The sequence below is a fragment of the Hibiscus syriacus genome, unplaced genomic scaffold (assembly GCF_006381635.1).
Source record: "Hibiscus syriacus cultivar Baekdansim isolate YM2019G1 unplaced genomic scaffold, ASM638163v2 tig00110415_pilon, whole genome shotgun sequence".
Lineage (NCBI taxonomy): Eukaryota > Viridiplantae > Streptophyta > Magnoliopsida > Malvales > Malvaceae > Hibiscus > Hibiscus syriacus.
This window is the reverse complement of record NW_024062729.1, coordinates 1,221,182-1,242,566: the sequence shown is the minus strand read 5'-3', so window position 1 is coordinate 1,242,566 and position 21,385 is coordinate 1,221,182. Positions and strand designations below refer to the sequence as shown.

General features: G+C 34.7%; 2 protein-coding genes, 1 long non-coding RNA gene and 2 pseudogenes across 3 annotated transcripts; 2 read left to right on the top strand and 3 right to left on the bottom strand.

The window, feature by feature from the left end:
- Positions 1–4,341: 4,341 nt before the first annotated feature.
- On the top strand, positions 4,342–6,292 carry LOC120124138 (annotated as a pseudogene).
- A 452-nt stretch (positions 6,293–6,744) lies between these two features.
- On the bottom strand, positions 6,745–8,140 carry LOC120124247 (putative clathrin assembly protein At5g35200). Its single transcript, XM_039142950.1, has 5 exons — positions 8,129–8,140; positions 7,767–7,937; positions 7,593–7,668; positions 7,381–7,496; positions 6,745–7,306 (listed from the first exon to the last, which is right to left on the bottom strand). The coding sequence occupies exons 1-5, from the start codon at positions 8,138–8,140 to the stop codon at positions 6,881–6,883; spliced, it is 801 nt and encodes a 266-aa protein (XP_038998881.1). The 3' UTR covers positions 6,745–6,880.
- Positions 8,102–10,154, bottom strand: LOC120124246 (putative clathrin assembly protein At5g35200). Its single transcript, XM_039142949.1, has 9 exons — positions 10,059–10,154; positions 9,910–9,979; positions 9,719–9,807; positions 8,997–9,080; positions 8,826–8,876; positions 8,690–8,755; positions 8,528–8,593; positions 8,318–8,398; positions 8,102–8,226 (listed from the first exon to the last, which is right to left on the bottom strand). Exons 1-9 carry the CDS (start codon positions 10,152–10,154, stop codon positions 8,140–8,142), a joined length of 690 nt encoding a protein of 229 aa, XP_038998880.1. The 3' UTR covers positions 8,102–8,139.
- A 2,167-nt stretch (positions 10,155–12,321) lies between these two features.
- LOC120124245 lies at positions 12,322–14,065 on the top strand (annotated as a pseudogene).
- A 1,015-nt stretch (positions 14,066–15,080) lies between these two features.
- Positions 15,081–15,966, bottom strand: LOC120124157. Its single transcript, XR_005516257.1, has 4 exons — positions 15,933–15,966; positions 15,692–15,826; positions 15,289–15,516; positions 15,081–15,194 (listed from the first exon to the last, which is right to left on the bottom strand). It is a non-coding gene; the product is annotated as an uncharacterized LOC120124157 (long non-coding RNA).
- Between the last annotated feature and the right edge of the window lie 5,419 nt (positions 15,967–21,385).

Sequence of the window (21,385 nt, the reverse complement as noted above, 5' to 3'; positions counted from 1 at the left end):
TCGCCCCGCAAACTTTTGCGGTCATCAAAGGCAGACGACAACTTAGTCCAGGTAGCTTTCCATATATACGAACCCCACGGAAACAGATTCCATGCATTCAGGTCCTCTACCAATATTATTAGCTCCCGATGAATAGGTTGTCTGGCCTCTCTGCCTAAAAAGCCGGCATACACAAGTAGTAGAAGGCATACTCGGACAACATCGACGTCTTCCATCCGAGTGAAACCAGCTTTCTTATTAAATAATTTCTTCAGGTCGTCGACATGTAGGTTCGGCTTCTCCATTGACTCATCCGGAAAAACCGGGATAACCATGATGGGCGGGCGATATGACGAGTGTACCGGCCTACATCATCGTGTCCGAATCGTAGACCAGTGATTAAGCAGAACTCCTTCCGCCCAAAGCAAGTATACGCTGGTGGAAAATGAAACCATATCTCTTCCTCACCACGTTGTATACTGTCGGGTAGATTTGATGTCATGGTCTGAAGCCACAAATGGGTCAAATTAGCATCTCCACCCGGATGCTGTACTCTCAGCCATGGCCCGAAGCAGGTTTCCTCAAACAATTGTCTTTGAGCAGGTGAAAGCTTCTTTGCAATTGTAGTGGCCAGGCTGACTTTATTTCTCAAGGTCAATTGAGCCGAAAAAAATTTCTACAAAAACAATAAACATACCAAGTTAGATATACCAAAAACTACACTGTGAAGATATACCAAAAACAATAAACATAAAAAGTAGTAGTTTATTCTTGAAACTAAAATTTGCAACACTGTTTTGTCTTTTGGTTGAAATGAAAATCGCAACGAGAGAATCGCAACGCGAGATGACAATCGCAACGAGAGAATCGCAACGCGAAATGAAAATCGCAACGAGAGAATCGCAACGCGAAATGAAAATCGCAATGCGATTTTGTTTCGCGTTGCGATTCTCTCGTTGCGATTTCCATTTCGCGTTGCGATTCTCTCGTTGCGACAGTCATTCTCTCGTTGCGATTTTCATTTATCTCGTTGCGACTCTTCTGCAAATTGAAACTTGAATGGATTGCATTACTTCAACCAAAAGACAGAACAAAGACAAAGACAAATACTAACTTGAAAATCGCAACGAGAGAATAGCAACGCGAAATGAAAATCGCAACGACAGAATCGTAACGCGAAATGAAATCTAAGTGAAATGGTTAATCTATTATTGAAATGACCAGTAAACTTATCATCAGTTTCAATATGAGAAACCTACAATAATGCAAACATTTCAAATAAAAATAATTAAAAAAACTAACCCTCGGAGGTTGATTTTCCATTTCTGAATATTGTGAGGGATTTCTGACCGTGAATGGTTGTGAGGGATTTCGCCGGAGATGGGGACGGAAATCTTCGGAGATGGGGACGGATTTCTTCGCCGTAGAGAGTGAGAGATGGAGATGGGACTGAGTTGTGATTTTAGGTTTTAGGTTATGAGTTGCGATTACGGGATTTTGTCTTAATATTCTTTTTGTAATTTGAAAATAAAATACGCGTAGCGATTATAATGGCGCTTTAAATATCGCGTTGCGATTTACGGATACGCGTTGCGATTTTATGTATTATCGTTGCGATTTACGGATACGCGTTGCGATATACGGATACGCATTGCGATTTACCCATACGCGTTGCGATTTACGGATACACGTTGCGATTTACGGATACGCGTTGCGATTTATGTGTTCGCGTTGCGATTTTCATATTCGCGTTGCGATTTTGGAAAATCGCAATGCGAATTTGTACTATCGCATCGCGATTTTCAAGAATCGCGTTGCGATTTTGGAAACTGATTTGCGATTCTGGAAACTGATTTGCGATTCTGGGGATCGCGTTGCGATTTTTATTTCGCGTTGCGATTTTGTTGGTCATTTTGGCAAATCCAAAAAAAGTTGGTTAAAATCGTATATTATAACTTTTTTTTGGTCACTGAGGCGATTTTCTCTATTTTTTTTTACGTATAAGATCACTTGATAAATTCAAGACGAGCATTTATTAAATTCAAATAAATAAATATCAACGTAAAGACGAGCATTCATTAAATTCAAATAAATGAATATTAAATTTTAAACATTTTTATAATATGTAAATGTATGGATGTATAGAATTTAGATACATGAATATTTAACGGGTAAAAAATTATATAAAATTATAAATCTCTGAACAGCAGAACAGTTAACAGAGCATATAAAGAGTATGCATCAAATTTTATTTGTAAAATAGTACTGAAAAAGGTGTTTTTTTGCCTATTAGGAACAACTGTTTTATTAATTAGCTTAATAGGGCGTATATAAATTTATTTTATATTTTTTTATTCAAACTCGTTAAGTTAAGATGACAAGTTTTAATAAAATATAATTTTTTTAATTAAATTTTATCACATCAGGATAAAAGATTTAAATAAAAAATATTTTTTAAGACTCGTGATGAGTAATAAATTACTGTAGCAAATGTTGTAGATCCCAAAATAAACTTCTATATGTCCTAGTGGACTAATTAATTAAATTGTTTATCCTATTGAAAAAAACAATAAAAACAGTAGTTTTAATTATATATTCAAATAAAAATTGAGGTTTTAAGGGCCTGTTTATACTTAAACCCAGTTTAGAACATTTTATCAGGTCTCCAGATTTGAAAGCCCAATCCATTTTCTTCGTTATTAATTTAATATCAGTGAATAAGAGTTTTCTGGAAGCTTAAACACACCTTTTCTATACCGTTTTTCGAGTTATCTCTTAAAGTATTATTTAAGACGTTTGGTCTCCGATAGTTTAAATCGTTACCTCATTTGCCCTAATCTGTAACTCCGTTAAAACACATGTGGGTAAATTACATATTTAACCACTCAACTATTCCTACAGTTCTATTCTGGTCAGTCAAGTATTTTTGTTTTCAGAATCATCAGTAAACTTTTTGTTTCATTTTGATAACCCAATTCGATTAAATTTACTTTTAAATTTACAATATATAAGAATTAATTTATATCACATATTTTTACTCGACACATAAATTTAATGTATAATAATAAATAATATTATAACGTAAATAATATACAACATATTTAGTTGCTTGTAATTAAAATTTCAATAAAAGAAATATTAAATATTTTATAAGGTGAAATTTCGGTTCAATTATGCAAGTTGTATTCCAAATTGGATTTACACTCTTTCTTCTTTGAGTGTGCTTCTCTTAAGAACTAATCATTTACAAGGTGAAATTCCGGTTCAATTATGCTGATTGAATAAAGCTCTTATCCTCGCAGGAAGAAGCTCATAGCTTTTGCCTTAATAGTTTCACTATACTCGACTGTTCAATTATCATTGTATAATTCTGTGATTTACAATTTACTTTCAATTATTTGTTTAAGTCCTCAAACTTATAATTTTTAAGGAAAAATAATGTTTTTATAATTAATATTGATGTGGATTTTAAGTATATTTTAGAATTATATATTTTTGAAAAATTTTACTCGTTTTTTTTATAATTATGTATAAATTTTGGATTTTTTATTTTTTAAATATAGAGACCAAGTTGCACATTTTGAAAATACATTAATAATTTTTTTAAAGAAAATTAAACTTAATTATGGTATATTATTTTTTAATATAATAAAAATTTCAAGTTCGACCTCAAACCTATCTAAAATATTGTATGTAGCACTCAATTTCAAGTGTAGTCGTTTTTAATAAGTTTAAAATATTTTTTTTCATATAACCTTTTTTATTTAACAATGTTATATATTGATGTGATGTTAAAATTATAAAATATGTAGGATATTGGAATTTTTATGTTATATAATTTTGTTAAATATTTTAATTTAATATTTAATATTCCTTTGATTAAAATTTTAATTACAAACAACTAAATATGTTATATATTATTTACATTATAATATTATATATCATTATACATTAAATTTATGTGTTGAATAAAAAATGTGATATAAATAAATTCTTATATATTGTAAATTTAATAAAAATAAATCTAATCGAAATGAGTGACTAAAACGAAACAAAAACTTAAGTTTAGTGATGATTTTGAAAACACAAATAGTTTACTGACCAAAATATAATCACACAAATAATTGAGTGATTAAATATAAAATTTATCCATGTACTTTTTAACAAAGTTAATAGATCGGGGAAATGAGATAACGATTTAAACTTTACGGGAAAATGTTACGAAAAATACTTTAAGGTCCAATTCGGTAAAAATGATATAATTTAGGGGGAAAGTGTATTTAAGCCTTTTCTGGAAGGTGATTTTCTTTCTGTATTTTGGGTTTGATTTTGGGTTTTAAGGGCCAATTCACGAGGTTCCTCTCGGCATATTTAATGTATAATTAACCAACAGTTTCGTTTGCTGGAAGTGTAAGGGCTGTTTCCGATTCATCGATCCTAAAACTGAAGAATGGTGCTGATTGAACCTCAACCCGCTGATGAGCATCAACATCATAATCAACAACAACAAGAAGAAGAAACTACGAAAACGACTTCAGTATCGCCATGGCCATCCGAAACGACGACGGGTAATCCAGCAGCCGCCGCTGCATCAGCAATTGTTAACGGAGGTGATCATGCCTCCGATGGATTCGAAACAGCTAGCGACCGAGACGTAAGCGACAGCGAAGAAGACGGCCGCGCCCGCTATCAACAGAAAGATCCCGATTCTTATCGAGATGCCTTAAACGAAGATGAATTAAAAGAGGTTCGAATTTCTCCCTCTCGCTCGCTCGTTCGATCTTTTCTTATTTTTGTCTAATTGATTATTGAAAGGAATATTATTTTCTAGAAAGCTTTGGCTCAAGCAAATGATGCGAAGATGGAAGGAAATAAATTGTTCGGAAACGGCCAATACGAGGAGGCATTGTTGCAATACGAGATTGCTTTGCAAGTTACGGCGGATATGCCTTTGGCCTCCGAAATTCGTTCCATTTGTCATTCAAATCGCGCAGTTTTGCTTTATGAAGCTGGTATTCATTTATTGATTAGTTACTTCTTAAAGTTGAATTACAGTTTCTTTGAATGTGTTTCTTCTTTTTTACATGTTCGAAAACTGTATTATTTTTAGGGTAAATATGAGGAAACCATCAAGGAATGTAGTAAAGCTTTGGAACTTAATCCTTCTTATATGAAAGCTCTTGTTAGACGAGGAGAAGTTCATGAAAAGCTTGAACATTTTGAGGAGGCTATTGCTGGTGAGCACCCTCTAATTTAATTGCTTGTTCCTTTTAGAAACATTTATTTCATTCAGAGGTGTTTGTGAAAAGTCATTCATTGATCTATTTTTTATGATTGAATTTGTTTCAGCATTATTCATTGTTTGTAATTATTTTTCTTGCAAATTCCAGATATGAAGAAGATATTAGAATTGGATCCTGCTAATGATCAGGCTAGGAGGGCCATTCGTCGATTGGAACCACTGGCTGCTGAAAAGAAAGAAAAAATGAAAGATGAGATGATTGGTAAGCTTAAAATTTGTGTTTTTATTTTCCTTTGTATCACATATCAGGTACCCGTATATCTGATTCTTGTTATTCTATAATCATTAGCTGCTTCCTATAGCTCAATGTGTCTGTTGTCTAATGTAATTAATCTAGTATATACCACATCAACTTATTGTTTCCAAGCAGCTCATAAGCAAATTTAGGTTATTTTGTTTTCTTCTTACTAAATGTTAACCGTAATGAATATCTAGTTTATTGGTTATTTGTTACCATCTCTAATTGAATCGTACAGACTTAAAGTGCAATCTGCAGTTGATGAATACTGTAGTAGTTGAGTGATATTTGAATCTTGGATTGGATTTGGTGCTGGGCTTTGAAACCTTAATTGAAAAATGGAAGCTTTTTGGTATTTGATTCTAGTCACTGATGTTATTTTTGAGCCTATTGTATTGCCAAAGAGAACTTGACATTCTCTTGCAACTTTAAGATAATTATTTTAGCCTTTTTTCTATTCCATGATGCTTTCTGTTCATGGTATGATCTAGCAAATTAGATCCTTGCTGGAATTGTTGGAGATTGCATACGGAGAAATATTTTATGTTGTTACTTTTGACGTGCTTCGTTTATGCATCACTAACCATATATAGATGTACATGACATGGCAGGAAAGCTGAAAGAATTGGGCAACTCTGTTCTGGGTCGATTTGGGATGAGTGTTGACAACTTTAAAGCTGTCAAAGATCCAAACACCGGTTCATATTCTATATCATTCCAGCGTTGATATTGGCACTAGGCACTAGCCACTAGCAACATGCGGTATATGTAGTGAGAAAAAAAAAGGAAGGCAACCGCTAGAATGACACAAGATACGCAGGCTTGTGGAAGAAAATGGCGAATATTGCTTTGAAGGTCGACCTGGCATTCTTGTTTTTTGTCATGTTTCTGTATTTTCTCGTCAGAACCATATTTTAGTTATTATATATTCATATAATAAACCTTCTCAGAATTCAATAATTTGCATTATAAAGATTTTGGCATATTTTTTTTTGGTTGTATCATGTTCGTATTATATTCAATTTTCTGTATTATGTAATTTGCTTGGCCTATTTGCAAGAAAAGCTGTTGGTCTGAGGCTTTGTGTGGTATGGACTCCTTTCAATCCTTAATAAAAAACAAAACCCAAATGTCCATGGCTTGCACCGTGTTGATATCAACCGTCTTTAGTGCTTTTTTAGCCATTCTTATCAGTTACACCGATGGTGATATGGTTACAAAGAGAGTTTCGAAAGACACAATTTATTATCTCTATAGGTTCATGTTTGGGGTTTACAAGCATTAAAATTCCCTATAATCCTGGCATATGTTCGTTTAAAGCTGCTTTATGTCATTTTATTGCGGAGCCATGGCTGCCATTTTCACATATCAAAGGGGTTCCCGGAAGGTTTGGGTGGATTATAGTCAACCATGGCCAATGCAGGCTGCTGCATTAGGTCAGCTTGATGTGGAGCCATGGTGGCCAGTGTCTTACTAGTCAAAGGTGTCGCGTTACTGCATCCATAAAAAGTGGGAACCTGGTTGTAATCTGCCATGACAAGAGGGTTGAATGAATGGTAACCAGTCATGGCCATGTGAGGCTGCTGTTGCATGAAGTAAATTGGGTGTTGAGGTCTGGCTGGCATTTGTACATCGGTTTGGTGTGTGATATAGCTGCTTCCATAAAAGGGACCCCGACTGTTGTAATTTATGTCGAAAGGGTTGGCCGACACCGGACCGAAGTTGAAGGCCATTTGCTGATTTGTTGCTAATACACCTTGTGGTGTTAATCCGTTCAATCGACCGGTCTGCATTTGAAGATATTGTTAATGACAATCCAAGATGAACAGAAAGCAGTGTTATTTTAAGTACTCAGACTAACCATTTTATTATCGGCAACAGCAGCTCCATTGGAGGTTGGTGAATTACAAAGCGCAAGCTCCCAACCTGTAGATGCAGGTGCTGAGCTCTTAACGTTTTCGTAATATGGAGGATTCTCTGTTAATGTTTATGGAAAAGATGATGTTAAAAACATCTGATTGATCACTCCGACTGGAAAATAAATAGGCGGCTTAGTGAAGACCTATAATTTACCAGAATCGACAATAGCTAGAGCAAGGGGATTATTGTCAATCAATTCAGATGATTCCTCACCTGGTTCATCGAAGCTCTGACAGTGGGGTAGATAAATAAGAACAAACATGATAAATTAAGAACGATAGACCTTATTGTTACCAAATGTATCATCAGCTGAAGAGTGCTCCTTACAATAAGATCACCAATGTCTAGATTTGCAACAGCCTTCATTGTGTCACTCGAGGCTTGATTAGAAGATGAATCAGTTGTTTCTTGAGCACCGTCATCTTGGATATCACCCGATAACAAATCAGGTACTGGAGCAGTGCTTTCTGTGGGAGAAGCACCTTCATGAGCTTCTACCTGATAAAAAATTGTAAATAAAGAAATTCATAGTGTAGCTAATGCAGGTTCTAGTAATGAAAGTAGTGATGGGCATGGACATCAACTATACGACTTCAAGTCCAACTCTGCAAATTTCTAATTTTCTTCATAGAGATGGTTTACCCCCTCAAAAGTCAGGGCAGGATAAGATAGCTATCAAGTAAAATGACGTGTTGAGGCATCATACTGATGTATAATATGGAAGTGCCAAAACTTCAGGAGTATCTTTCACATATTCCTCCATGGCTATCAGAAATGAATCAGGGAGCTGCAATTGTACATGTCATGGGAAGTTGAACAAAATCATTGAAAATTCAAAGAAACAAGAAACTTGCTAAGTCATTTTTTAGGTCCAATACCGGTTTAATCTTAAGGTACTTCTGCCCTTGCCCATAGTGAAGGCCCCTGCAGATCTCAAAGAATTCTGATAACTGCGTGGCCTGCAGCAAGATACAAGATTGCTTGGTGAAGATGATGTTTGCAACAAGAACATAAGGGGTCAAATTATGAACATATGGAGACTATATGAAACCGACGGAAAGATCTGTTTGCGGAGCTGAGAGTTCTACCTGTTCTCCCACCTTCTTATAAATCTCTAGGGCCCTAAGAGCATGGTCGCGCTGCATCTCGAAATACTGTGAAAAAAAAAAGAGGATCCATTGCCTTCAAATTTGTATCTTAGTAGTTGGAGAAACATGAGTTTCCATCAGATGACATTAACTAATGCTTACCTTGTCAACCAGATTTAGAACTCCATCACTAATTGCAATGTACAATTTAACACTTTCACCTGCAATCTAAAAGAGCAAATCTATAAGAATATAGAATATTAACAGAACCTGGATGCTTTTTAGGTAAGTTACTTACAATTGATACAACATAATGAATCAAGTGGCTGTAAAAAGCTGACCCCACTGGCTGCAGAAATGACACGGTGAGTGGAGGGAGGAAAAGAAGCAATGCTAAAAGTGTAGCTCTTAGAAGAATTTATCAATGGGGCATGATTCGAGAAAAAAGAAAGACTGCAAGGGTGTATACCTTGCAATTAAGAAGGCGACCAAGGAGCTCTTGCAAGACAGGTAGCTGATCTAGCAGATCCGGGGTGTCGAGCCTTCCGTTTCTCTGTAGAAATGTTTCGAATCCAAAACATGGAAAAAACAGTTTAAAAAAGGACAGTGAGTGAGTTCACAAATTATTCAAAACACTGCTGCAGCTTAAAGGGAGGAAAGAATCGAAATATTGAGTTCAAAGATCATACCGACTGATCTTTATCAACATCATATCTCAATACATTGTAGCATACCGAACGCTCTTCGAGATATAAAGCGTATTCCTGAACCCAACTAGAGTAGTTCCATGCTTGACACCAAGAAAGCCTCTCAATAGTCAGTTTGTGTACTTCCAAGCATAGCATTAAAGAGCAGAAAAAGAAGAAAGTAGACCTAATAGATAGTAGCAGAAAAAGAAGAAAGTAGACCTAATAGATAGTAGCATACTTTCTGGACTCGAATTATTTCTGAGATGGGATACGCTCAGAAGGAGACCTCTTTCCCGCTCTATATTAACCAACTCTTGGTGAAAAGAGGGGTCATGTCTTAGTATACGATGTATAATGATCAATGATTTCAATGCAACCTGAATGCAACATGATCTACTCAGATTACAAGGGATATTGATTAATGCATATGCATGCTTGATATGTGGATTTGTACTATGGTGAATGCAAAATAACCAAGGCTTGATACGAGATCGGGAGGTACCGTCCAAGTACGTGTTTTAGAAAGACGCTTCAACAGTGTGTGTATGCAAAAAGCGGCATCGTAGCGACTCCCAGCAGCAGCCAAGATAGCTAATGACAAGAAAGCATTTTTAAAGTATAAAAGAATAATGTTATAAGACAGAGACAATTGCAGGCTCCTGCAAACTCGATATGCAGATAAGTTTCACTCACTCCTGACATATTTCTCCTTTGGAATCTCTTCCTTACGGTCGGTCGCCTTGACAACGGCAATCTCTACTTCCTTTAGTTCATAAATATAACCTTCTTAAGCACGATGTCGATAAAAAAATGCTCGATAACAATTCGGGAACTGAACTTACCTTGTGACCACTGTTTACCCTTGCCAATCCAACCATTGTGGAGTCCTTTAGAGCCACAATAGCTCTTATGAAACTGTGCTGACTGCTGCTCGGCATTCTATTTCAACAAAACAAGTTATAATTATCATTGAACAAGCGGATTCACATTAATCATATTGACCACCGACAAGATTAAGGAGGAAGCAAACATAAAGAGAATCAGAAATTTTATTCACAGAAGCAGAATTTCTGGGTTAAGGTTTCAAACTAGCTTCAACAAGCTTAATCATCAATCCCAAATACAAAACTGTAACACCCCATTTCTTCCCAATCTTCCCCAAACTCTTATCTTTCAATTCATTCTTAATTTTTAATTTTCAAAGATTATAAAAGTCTAACATCATGTAATATTAACAGGAGATCATCTCCATGCAAATGACGATAACTTTTCAAATATGCAGCCAGTATCAAAATCCATATCGATCTCTTCCAATTGCCCATAATGAACCCAAAAACACGAAGGAAAGCCCGCACAAACAACCAACAAGGAAACCAGAATGCATGAATATATATGCATTCATTGCATGATCAACAATGTACGTCGATAACTTATAACTGGATATATAGAAATGATAATGATCGTTGGTATCACATTGGAAGTTGACGATGGAATAGAGGGAGCGCGAGGTGGTGGACAGGGCCCCAAAAGGCCCCCACGGAGCTGCCGATGAGCGTCAGAAGATGATCTGGTTTAAGCCTCACGAGTTTTAGATGTACATTACCCCCTAAATATCGTTGCCATTGCGTGACGGCTTTTGCTAATTTTGACACTCCTTAACCCCTTTTCTCTCCTCCACCACAAATTCTGTTTTCAGTTACAAGAATATATGGCATGGATTAAATTGGTTCAATTGAAATAGAAGGGTCGCATTTGTAATTTATATATGGTAGACATACTAGTCATAGAATTTAACCTTTTAAATATAAGGGTTAACTACATGAATGATCACTTATGTTTGTGTTTTATCCACTTTTGGTCACTAATTTTAAAATACATAAGATATGGTGCTCACCTTCTTTTTCATTTAATTAAGATATGATCACTTTTATTTTTATTTATTCAAGATGTAATCACCACGAATTAACTGTCGTTAACAGTTAACAGATTAAGTGACATGATATTTTAGTATAATCACTCATTTGGTTCCTATTATTTACATATTCTCACAATTTAGTCATACTTTTAACAATTAAAATAAATTTAATCCTCCATCGAATGATATCACCTGTCATTGGTTCCATGTGTCGTGTCGTGTGTCACCATTATGTTGGAGTACTAACTTTATTTTAATTTACTATATTTACTTTACACCAATTTGCTTTGCTTTGTTAAATTAAAATAAAATAAAGTTAATCTTACAACCGAATAGTGACACACGACACGACACATGGTACCGATGATAGTTGCATCATTCGATTGGAGGAGTAAATTTATTTTTATTTATTAAAAGTATGACTACATTGAGAGAATAAAAAGGATCAAATGTATAATTATACTAAAATATTTAACGACAATTAACTCGTGGTGGGCACGTCTTAATTAAATAAAAACGAATATGACTATATCTTATGTATTTTGAAATCAGTGACAAAAAATGGACAAAATATAAACATAAGTGATTATTCATGAATTTAAATTTTATAAATACAAATATGCTTAATAATAAAATAAGTGTTCAAACTATATCGCTTTTCTCGAATAGGTGCCTAAACTAATTTTCGTCTCAACTAAGTGCCTAATGTTACAACTGTTACCCGTTTAGGTGCCCAGGCCGTCAACTGCATTAATTTTAATCGTCAAGTTACACGTGTCACAATCTAGTGATTTTAAAAATTTTATTTAAAATTAAAAAAATAAAATTATAATTTTTTAAAAAAAAAAAAACACTAATTTTGAAATAAACTCAAAAACTTTAAAAATATTCATTTCAGCCATAAACCTACGCCAGTCAACGAAGCTCCACCAAATCTCTCCTCTACCACGACCAAAACCCTCCATGAAATCTTGACCGATCGACAACGAATCAGCGTTTTAAACCTCTTGAACCTTAAGATTATAATCGTGATTTCAAAACCGATCAGCGCCGCCTCATAATTGCCTGCAATGTACGCTCTCATCATTTTCTTGGTCTTATTATTATTTCCCTTAAATTCTTCAGGTTATGACTTGTTTGTTTTTTAAATTAATTCCTAGTATTATATCCTGATTAAATCAGATTTGTTAATGAATAACTCAGTACGTTATAACACCGTGCTCTGCGATCAGGAAGAAAATATAATAGAATTTTTCCTGTTTCTTGTATGCATCCCTTAGTTGACTGTTAAGTTAATCTTATAATTGTTTTCGGATCTACCATGAGTAGTTTAAGCTAATTCTGTTCATTACTAGAATTGGAATATGTACCAAACAATGGTTTTCTTGTAAGTCCTTAAGCATTGGAAGTTGGAGCCTACCGCCTGGTGCAAGTTTTCTTCTTGTTAGTTTCTATCATCAATTGTTTTTTTCTTTAGTAATCTGTAGAAAAGATGCAACATGTTTTCACTTTAACTTTGAGGATTTCATTTTTGAGCCTTTGAAAAACGTAGTCTTAGGGTCCGTTTGTTTCACGTAAAACGTTTTCTGGAAAATATTTTCCTCATTTTTCAGTGTTTGGTCGGAGGAAAACTGGTTGGTAAACGTAAAACATTTTTCTGGTCAACAGAATTTCTTTTGTGTTTTCTGAAAAATGACTTATAGTCTGATTTTTTATAATTGTTCTCACTTTTAGTCAACGTGGAAGTAAAGGGGCATTGATTGTTGTTGGGTTTTACTTTCAACTTTTAAGCACCATCTAATTTTCCTGTCTTTGTAGTTGGATTTTATACTTGTTAACTATCTTAGTTTTTGGGGTTTATGATCTAATTTTCTGGTATCTAGGTTATCTATGTCTCGGTTAGGATGTTGATCTTCCATTCTCAATCACACGGAAGCATTGGGTTGGTCTACTTTTAACATCCGTGGCTTACTTCTTCCCCTACCAACAACTTGTCCAGATGGCAAAACCTTCTTATGCTGATGATGGAGAGCTTCTTGATGGTGGATTTGATATGAGCACCGGCGGAATATGTGGGTACGGAATTTCAATGTTTTATCTTATTTTCACCTTAATTCCAATGTGTCTGCCAATATGTTCTTTAGCTTATTAGTTGGATAGTTTAAATCTTTATGTTCATATACAAGTCTGTTGAGTTATGAATTAGTTCAATCTATTGTCCATTTGTCTTATGATCTGTGTGTGTGTGTGTGTGTTTCTGTATGTACTAAATATTCCCACCTTACGGTTGCTAGTTTCTTGCAGCTATTTACATGATATTATCTGCATTACAAGTTTTGTGCGACTAGCATCCATTATATCTGACAAGCTTTGGTATACGTATCTTGTGGTAAGTTCTCTTTACATGGTTGCCCATGGAAATCGATCTGATAGTACCATCCTTTGATCTGCTTTTGGAATGAAAGCGTATAATTTGGAACGAAAGTATTTTGCTAATTTCATTTCACTAGCAGAATATCATTTTGGGATAGTAGCCCCATATTGGTAGCTTAATATTACCCTATGTTCCTTGGATAGTTATGGGGTTACTTGTTGCTTTTCAGATACCAGCATTTGGAGCATATGGATCTTTCGGGTACATTAGTGAATTTCTATCACATTTATACATCCTCGTATCGTTCTGCAGGGCAAACGTAAAATTCATATACTGAACATGGATATTTCTACGATTGTTCGTCGAATTGGGAGAGGTGGAGGATGAAAAGCCTCGAAAGAAAAGGGAAAAGATGGAGAGGAAGGCCTCAAGGCCAAAGCTTGTCAAGACTAGAAACAGATGAGCTTTTCCCCAAGCCCAGTGCTTCAGTTGAAAATCCAGAGGTTGCTTTCAAGAGAACACAATTGGTACAAGCACAGAGGTTCCTAGTGAAAACATGACCCAGCCAAGGTTCTGTTACATGTATGAAGGAAACCATAGACCTGATTAAATCCAAGTCAATACAAAGAATTCTGAACAATTTATTGAAAATTCGTGTTAATTACATGTTAATTTCTTACTACAAATTACTATCTTCTTGTTCTAACAGAGGGAAGACGGTTTTATCTTCGCTCGAAGTTCAAATGATTGATAAAAAAATTTAAAAGTGATGAAAAAAATTAAGGGATAGCAGAAAAGAACAGCAGCAGAAACAGCTATGTGATGATTTCCAAACCCAAAATAGTGCTCTAGCAAAGTAGAAACTGTTGTAGTTTCATTATATACCATAAGTTCACCATTATCATCTCCATATTGTGAAGTCAACAACAAGTTTAAAGTCCAAGATGTTGGCATTAAATAATACATCCAGATCCGCCAGCTTGGTATTTTCTGCACAAACCGACAATGAAACTACGGTTCAAATCCGGACATCTGTAACCCCTTCTCCTATCTTCAAACTATCGAAATCGAAGGACAATAACAAGATTTACTCTTTTACAAGCAATGACATGCAAAAGGGAGTGTTTAAAGATCAAAACTAGAGGGAAAATACTTACCAGTTTAGGAAGCTAAAAGCCAGAGAAAAGATTAGTCAACGGATAGCAAGTAGAGGTTAAAGCTCCAGTTATTGCAATATTTGGTGTCAAAGAGACAAGAAGCATTCCTAAAAGGGTGAAGGTCAGCAGTGTAGAGAAGATGGCGTAGAAGTACCAAAACACCTTATATGCCGTCACATAGTATCCTATCATACTATATGTGATTATAACAAACAGTACGGCTTGTGCAAATAGGTAGGGAATCTCTATCAACACCTGCAATATAGGTCCGGCAATTAATTCGTATTACTTTTACGTGTTATAATTGTGCTCAGCGTATTATACATTGATAAGTTCATGTATTCATGTTACGTGTGCAAGAGCATAAGACCAGGAAGAGTACATCCCTGCGAATCTTTCTTGAATACATACTGACTCTCTCGGTTGCCACAGATGGTTGAACAGCTGAGCGGCTGAGCCGCTGTTGCTTCCAAGGAACATCACAGCTCCATACATTGAACCAAAAATGTTGAATAAATTCTGCTGGTTGTTTCTGTAATGGGAAAAAAGGAAGATCAAAGTTAATGCGTCTGCAGAGTTACTACCCATAAACGTAACGTCTCCTTTACAAATTTACCCAGACTTACATTTTGCTTCCTTGGTCCCAAAAGAACATGCCTAGAGTCAAAGAAATTACAATAGTGAACACGAAACGCATCAAGTTGTATGAAGGATTTCTCCAATAAGATAAATGCAGTTTCCATAGGCAATTTTTGATCTGTCCCCAATAGTTTTGGGCATATTGGGTTGGAAAATACACATCTTTGGATCCTGGAGGGGGATTACTCAATAGCCTTACAAGCTCTTTATTGTTCCTACCAAAAAATAAAATAAAAGCTTTCATTTGCAAGTTCATAAATATCCACTAATCCTACCACAAAATGAACAGTGGAAGGTATAAAGATGAACATGTATGTAAAGAGGAAATCATTGGCTCCCGGTTCAACTTCAGAAAACACAAAAATCACCAAATGTTCTAATTTAACTTACTCATACAAGGCAGAACTCTTGTAAATTTCGGCAAAAATCTATTCCTAGTTCAGATTATACTGAAGCTGAAGTAGCCTCTAGCATCCATGTCGCCGGGTTGCAGTTATCTTTGATCTTGGGCAACCCAGGTACGTTCTGCCATGAAGAGTTCAGAGAATAGAAGTAAAAAAAATAAAGTCCAGAAAGCAATTAGTGTAGTACATTAATTAGAGAATGAAAAGGCCAAAAGTGGGCAACTAACCTCAAAATATTCTATAACCGTACTTGAATTTTGTCCCAATAGTCCACAGTAGATTAAACTCCCACCATTTTTTAGATAAATCAACTGCAATGAACATTAACATGAATATAAAGAGAAGTAGAGGACTCATTTTTTTAATAAATTCTTATATTTTTAATTTAAATATTTATTTTTACATGAATCAAAATACCATTAGATCAAAATTATATCGGATATATAAATTTTAACAGGGGCCAAGGCTGTTGAGTTAATCGATTGACGGAATCGGTCAAGAGGGGGTGAATTGGCAATAAAAATTTTGGTGGAAGCTTTTGCAGAAAATTGAAAGAAATTGCACAGCGATTTAGAGTGATTCGACTTTCTCAATCAAAGTCTACGTTCACTACCTTAGCTATCCACACTAAGGATTTTCCAACAAATTCACTAATTTGTTCTTTCTTTTGAGGCCAAAGAGATAACCTTACAACACCCTCAAGAATATACCCCAATTCTTGAGAAAACTCTTTTCTCAAAGAGAAATACAAATTTGCAAACTTACAAGAAAAACCTCACAAGGCAAATATGTTTGCACAATTCTAGAACAAAGAAAGAACACTCAAGAATAAATACAATTGAGCACAATAAGTGTTCTTGAAAGCAAAATGAATATTGAATGAAAAATAGGCTTGAAATGCTCAAACTTGAGGTTTGATGCTTTCTCTTTAATTCTCTCTTGATTCTAATTGCTTGATGTTTCTTGTTGTTGATCAATAGCTTCTAAGCTTGCTTAAATACACCTTGAATCACTTCTGAACGTTGGGGATAATTAGAGAAAATAATATAGCCGTTTTAGTGTGAAAACAATTAATAAAACAGTTTGGAGCGTGGGGGAATTGGTACCCCCTGGGGGGAATCGGTTCCCTCCGAGCATACTGGAATTCTCGGAGCCAAACCATTCAGGGGGAATCGGTACCCCCTTGGGGGGAATCAGTTCCCTCTGAGCAATCTGGAATTTTTGGATTTGAAATGGTTCGAAATACTTTGTAAAATTATTTTGAAATTGTTTTAAGATTAAAACTTAATTTTACACTTTGAGTAAGGATTAAAAAGGATCTTTGAAAGATTTGGAGTAATGTTTTGATATTCGAATAATTCTATCGAATATACTTAGAAAATCATTTGAAAAATCTTAAAATTCATTTAACTTAATTTGTTATATCGAAATATCAAAATGTTTTCAACAATCTCCCCATTTTTGATATAACAAAACATTTTAGTAATTTTAAGATTTTGAAATCAAGTTTTGAAATTACTCCCCATTACTTTAACACTAACACTTCTCCCCCTTTTTGTTAAATCAAAAAGACATATTAAAGAATTTAAACAAGGTTTTGAAATCATTTAGCCAATTGATTATATATAATATAAGCTGCTAAGATCACAAGCAAGAGAAACGTTAGCCATTAGTTTCATAATCAATATTCATAATTAATGTGAAATGGCAAAATTGGTCATTTATCTAATCATGAAGTAAATGATGCAATAATGAATAAATTTAATCACACCAAATAGATAATTTCTAACCATTCATAAAAACAAATTCAAAGTCAATCAATCCACAAATTCAAACATTCCAAAATATTCAAAATGTTAAACCAATAAGTTTGGAGTTCAAAGCAAAACATAGAATCACATATCAGGATCAGGAGGAGGAAAACGAGCTCGCATAGTGGCCATTTCGTTAGTGAGGTCATTAATACGCGCGTTGGTTGCTTCATTATTTGCACGCATCTCCCGAAGTATTTCTAATTGTTGAGCTCCCATTGTGGATAAATGGGACTCTATAGAAGTAAAGCGCGAATCCATGGTAGCATATCGAAAATCGAATGTCTCCATAAAAGTTTAAAAATATGGAGCCATTTGATGCGTTTGTTGTGCTTGCTCCTCGGGCTGCTCAGGCTCATCTTCGGCTTCATCGATGTCTCGCATTAATTGCTCAAGCTCTAGATCTTCATCAGCTTCGGGTGGAGCCTGTGAAGAACTAGCTCCTGGAGTATTTGCAGAAGATCAAACCCATTCACCGGTTTCCTTATCCTTAATCCATCCCGCTCTCGTTAAGGAAAGAAGGTTAATTTGTTTCTTAAGGGGAAAAACAACATCTAGACCGACTCTAAGCCCAGCTTTGGAAAACAGATTACTCAAAATGCAACCGTAAACAAGAGATGAACAGAGTTTTTTTGTTAGGAACAAGATTTACGGTTTCAACAATTTTAGCAAAAATAATCTGAGGTAGGTTGATTTTAATATTGTTTTCGAAACAATGTAACCACCAAAAGATCTAAGGCTCTGAGAGTAGAATAACGACCTCCGGATGGTCGAAACCACCAAGAAATCATTAGATGAAGAAAACGTTCATGAAGGTCTAAGACACTTGCACTATCCCTTCTTTTATAACGAGATCCTAAAACCTATTTTTCATTTGAAATACCATCATTATCTAATCCGAATGTATTGGCTATGTAAGCCGACTCAATATGTAAGAATTTTCCTAGGAGGTAGGAACGAATTCCTATGGTTTCGGTTTCAGTTTGGTTTTTAACACAAACGGCATTAGAATAGAAAATACGAACAAGTTGATGGTAAACGATGGGTTCAAGGTCAAAGAGTTTATCAAATTTCCACTCTTGTAAAAGAGGAAGATATTTAAAATTGATAGCTAACATAGCTTGACGAGAAGGAATACGTTCTTCTCGGATTTTGTAAGAGTCAAAATATTGATAATACCAAAAACGATGATTTCTAGGACCAGAATGATTGAAACACGAATTTTGGATAGTCAAGTTAGGATCAATGGGATTAGGATTAGAAATTGGAATAGGAGGAGGATTTGGAGGTGGATTTGGTTGATGGTGTGAACGACTAGATGATGACCTAGCACATTTAGGATTGGACATGGTTTAGGAAATCGGAATAGAATTGATAACCTGCAATTTAGAAAACACATGTATGCAATTCAATCAATCCCAAAACTCAATTGAGTCCTCAATATTTCAAGGTTCTCTAAATCAATCCTAATGGGCAAAGTTTTTGAAAAACTTTTGAAAAATATGGTTTTGAGAAACAATATATGTATAGTTTTCATAACAACAACATAATTTTTGATGAAATTAGTTGTAATATCTAGTTTCTAATCACTAAATAATTAATGCCCAATCTAAAATTCAACCTAGAACTAATTAAAACTAGTTCTATGTTCATAAATTGATAAAAAAGAAGTTTTGGGAAAATACCTTGAATGATTTCGGATTTGAGTGAGATTAGATAAAGTTTGCACGTTTTTGATGATTCCAACAGGTTTAGAGGATGATATTTGAAGTGAATTCCGATTAAAAACGTTGATTTGAGGCAAAAATGGAGATTTGAGTGCTTAGAGGGAGAGAAACGGCGGAAGGAAGAAAATAGAGGGTTTTGAACAAAAATAAGGGTTCTGCCCGTGTTTAACCAAAACCCCAGGGGGTATCGATTCCCCTGTGGGGGGAATCGGTTCCTTCAAGGGGGATCGATTCCCTCTGCACCAAAATGCTAAAATCCAATTTTAAACACCCAAAATGCTAAATTAATTTCCTCTAGTGGTATTGGCAACTCATATATTGAAAATTAATCATGTTTAAACAATTCAATTAATCTTTAAATGATATTTGAACATAAAATTAATTTTTCATCAAGAATCATAAACTCCCCCTAACTAATAGCAATGAATGCAATCAAAAATTACTATTATAAGCATTTTTCATTTATTATTAAAAGTGCTAAAATTGTTTTAAACACTCAGTGAAGATAGATTGGTCAAACCTAATTCTCTCCTAGGTGTCCAAAATCGTTCATTGTCTAAAGGTTTTATAAAGATATCTGCTAATTGGTGCAAAGTATCAACAAATTCTAAAACTACATCTTCCTTAGTGACATGGTCTCTAATGAAGTGATGTCTTATTTCAATGTGCTTAGTTATAGAGTGTTGGATGGGATTTTTAGTGAGACAAATAGCACTAGTATTGTCACACTTGATAGGAATGGTACCTACTTCAATTCCATAATCAAAAAGTTGTTGTTTCATCCATAAAACTTGTGCACAGCAACTACCAGCTGAAATGTATTCGGCTTCAGTGGTAGATAATGCAACACAATTTTGTTTCTTTGAAAACCAAGAAATTAGCATATTTCCAAGGAATTGGCAAGTACCAGAGGTGATTTTCCTATCTAATTTGCATCTTCCATAATCCGCATCAGAAAAAACATGCAAGCTAAAGCCAGAGTCTCTAGGATACCAAAGTCCTAAACTAGGAGTCTCTTTAAGGTATCTAAAGATTCTCTTAACAGCTAGTAAATGTGATTCCTTAGGACATGATTGAAATCTAGCACATAAGCAAACACTAAACATAATATTCGGTCTACTTGTAGTTAGATAAAGTAGAGATCCAATCATTGACCTATATAATTTAACATCTACACATTTACCTCCTTCATCTAAGTCAAGCTTTGTTGAAGAGCTCATTGGAGTGTCATGAGGTTTCCCATTTTCCAGTCCAAACTTCTTGAGCATATCTTTGACGTACTTTGTAACATCCTCCATACCGGGTTAGTGATTAAAGTGTAAGATTTTAATATGTCAGTGATCAAATTAAATTAATCGAAAAGTGAAGGAATTAATTAAAGATGTTGGGTAGGATGAATAATTAAGTGAATGAGAACTAAAAGGGTAAAAGGGTCATTGAGCAAAGGTAATAATTAAATAATAGATATTGGGTATTATAATATCCATGTGAAAGAAACAAGAGTTTCCAGATAACTCTTGACTCTTCTTTCTTCTTCAACGTGAAGAGCCCAAGCAAAGGTAAGTTTCTTTGTTTGTAAATGAGTTGTTGATTTTAAGGTTGGGTTTTGATTAGTAGATGATAACTAAGCTTAAGGAAAGCTTAAATCATCTTAAAAACAAAGGATTGAGGGGTTAAGAGAGATTAAAGATTTGGAGTTTTTATATGAAATTTTGGAAAGGAATTGATAAGTAGAATTTGAAGTTAAATTTGACTTGTCAATAGTTAAATTAAGAGATTTGGAGTGATAGAATTTGATTTTGAACACATTGAAAATTTGGTATGATTTTTGAATCTTATATGGAAGATAGAATTTTGAGTTTAAAGAAGTGATTATGGAGTAGAAATGAGTTTAAGTATGTGTATGAAAGTTAGGAATATTAAAGGAGATGATATATGAAGTGTTTGAGTGAAAATGAAGTAATTTCGGGTTGAAAATATGATTTCTGGGCAAGGGGAATCGGTACCCATTCAAGGGGAACCGATACCCCTTCAAACGACAGAATTCCAGAATGTCTTGAGGGAATCGATACCCCCATGGTAGGGAACCGATTCCCCCTAAAGAAAAATGTTAATATTGGTTTAATAAGTTCGTTTAAGTTG

What these genes read in the sequence shown, in the direction of transcription:
- LOC120124247 (XM_039142950.1), bottom strand. An exon ending in TCTAGCTATTGTCGATTCTG is followed by an intron (nt 7,497 to 7,592) that starts GTAAATTATAGG and finishes AAACATTAACAG; the next exon opens with AGAATCCTCCATATTACGAA. An exon ending in CTGTTGCCGATAATAAAATG is followed by an intron (nt 7,307 to 7,380) that starts GTTAGTCTGAGT and finishes CTTCAAATGCAG; the next exon opens with ACCGGTCGATTGAACGGATT.
- LOC120124246 (XM_039142949.1), bottom strand. Translation starts at nt 10,154, where the DNA reads ATGCCGAGCAGCAGTCAGCACAGTTTCATAAGAGCTATTGTGGCTCTA. An exon ending in GGGTAAACAGTGGTCACAAG is followed by an intron (nt 9,980 to 10,058) that starts GTAAGTTCAGTT and finishes TATGAACTAAAG; the next exon opens with GAAGTAGAGATTGCCGTTGT. An exon ending in TTCATTATGTTGTATCAATT is followed by an intron (nt 8,756 to 8,825) that starts GTAAGTAACTTA and finishes TTGCTCTTTTAG; the next exon opens with ATTGCAGGTGAAAGTGTTAA.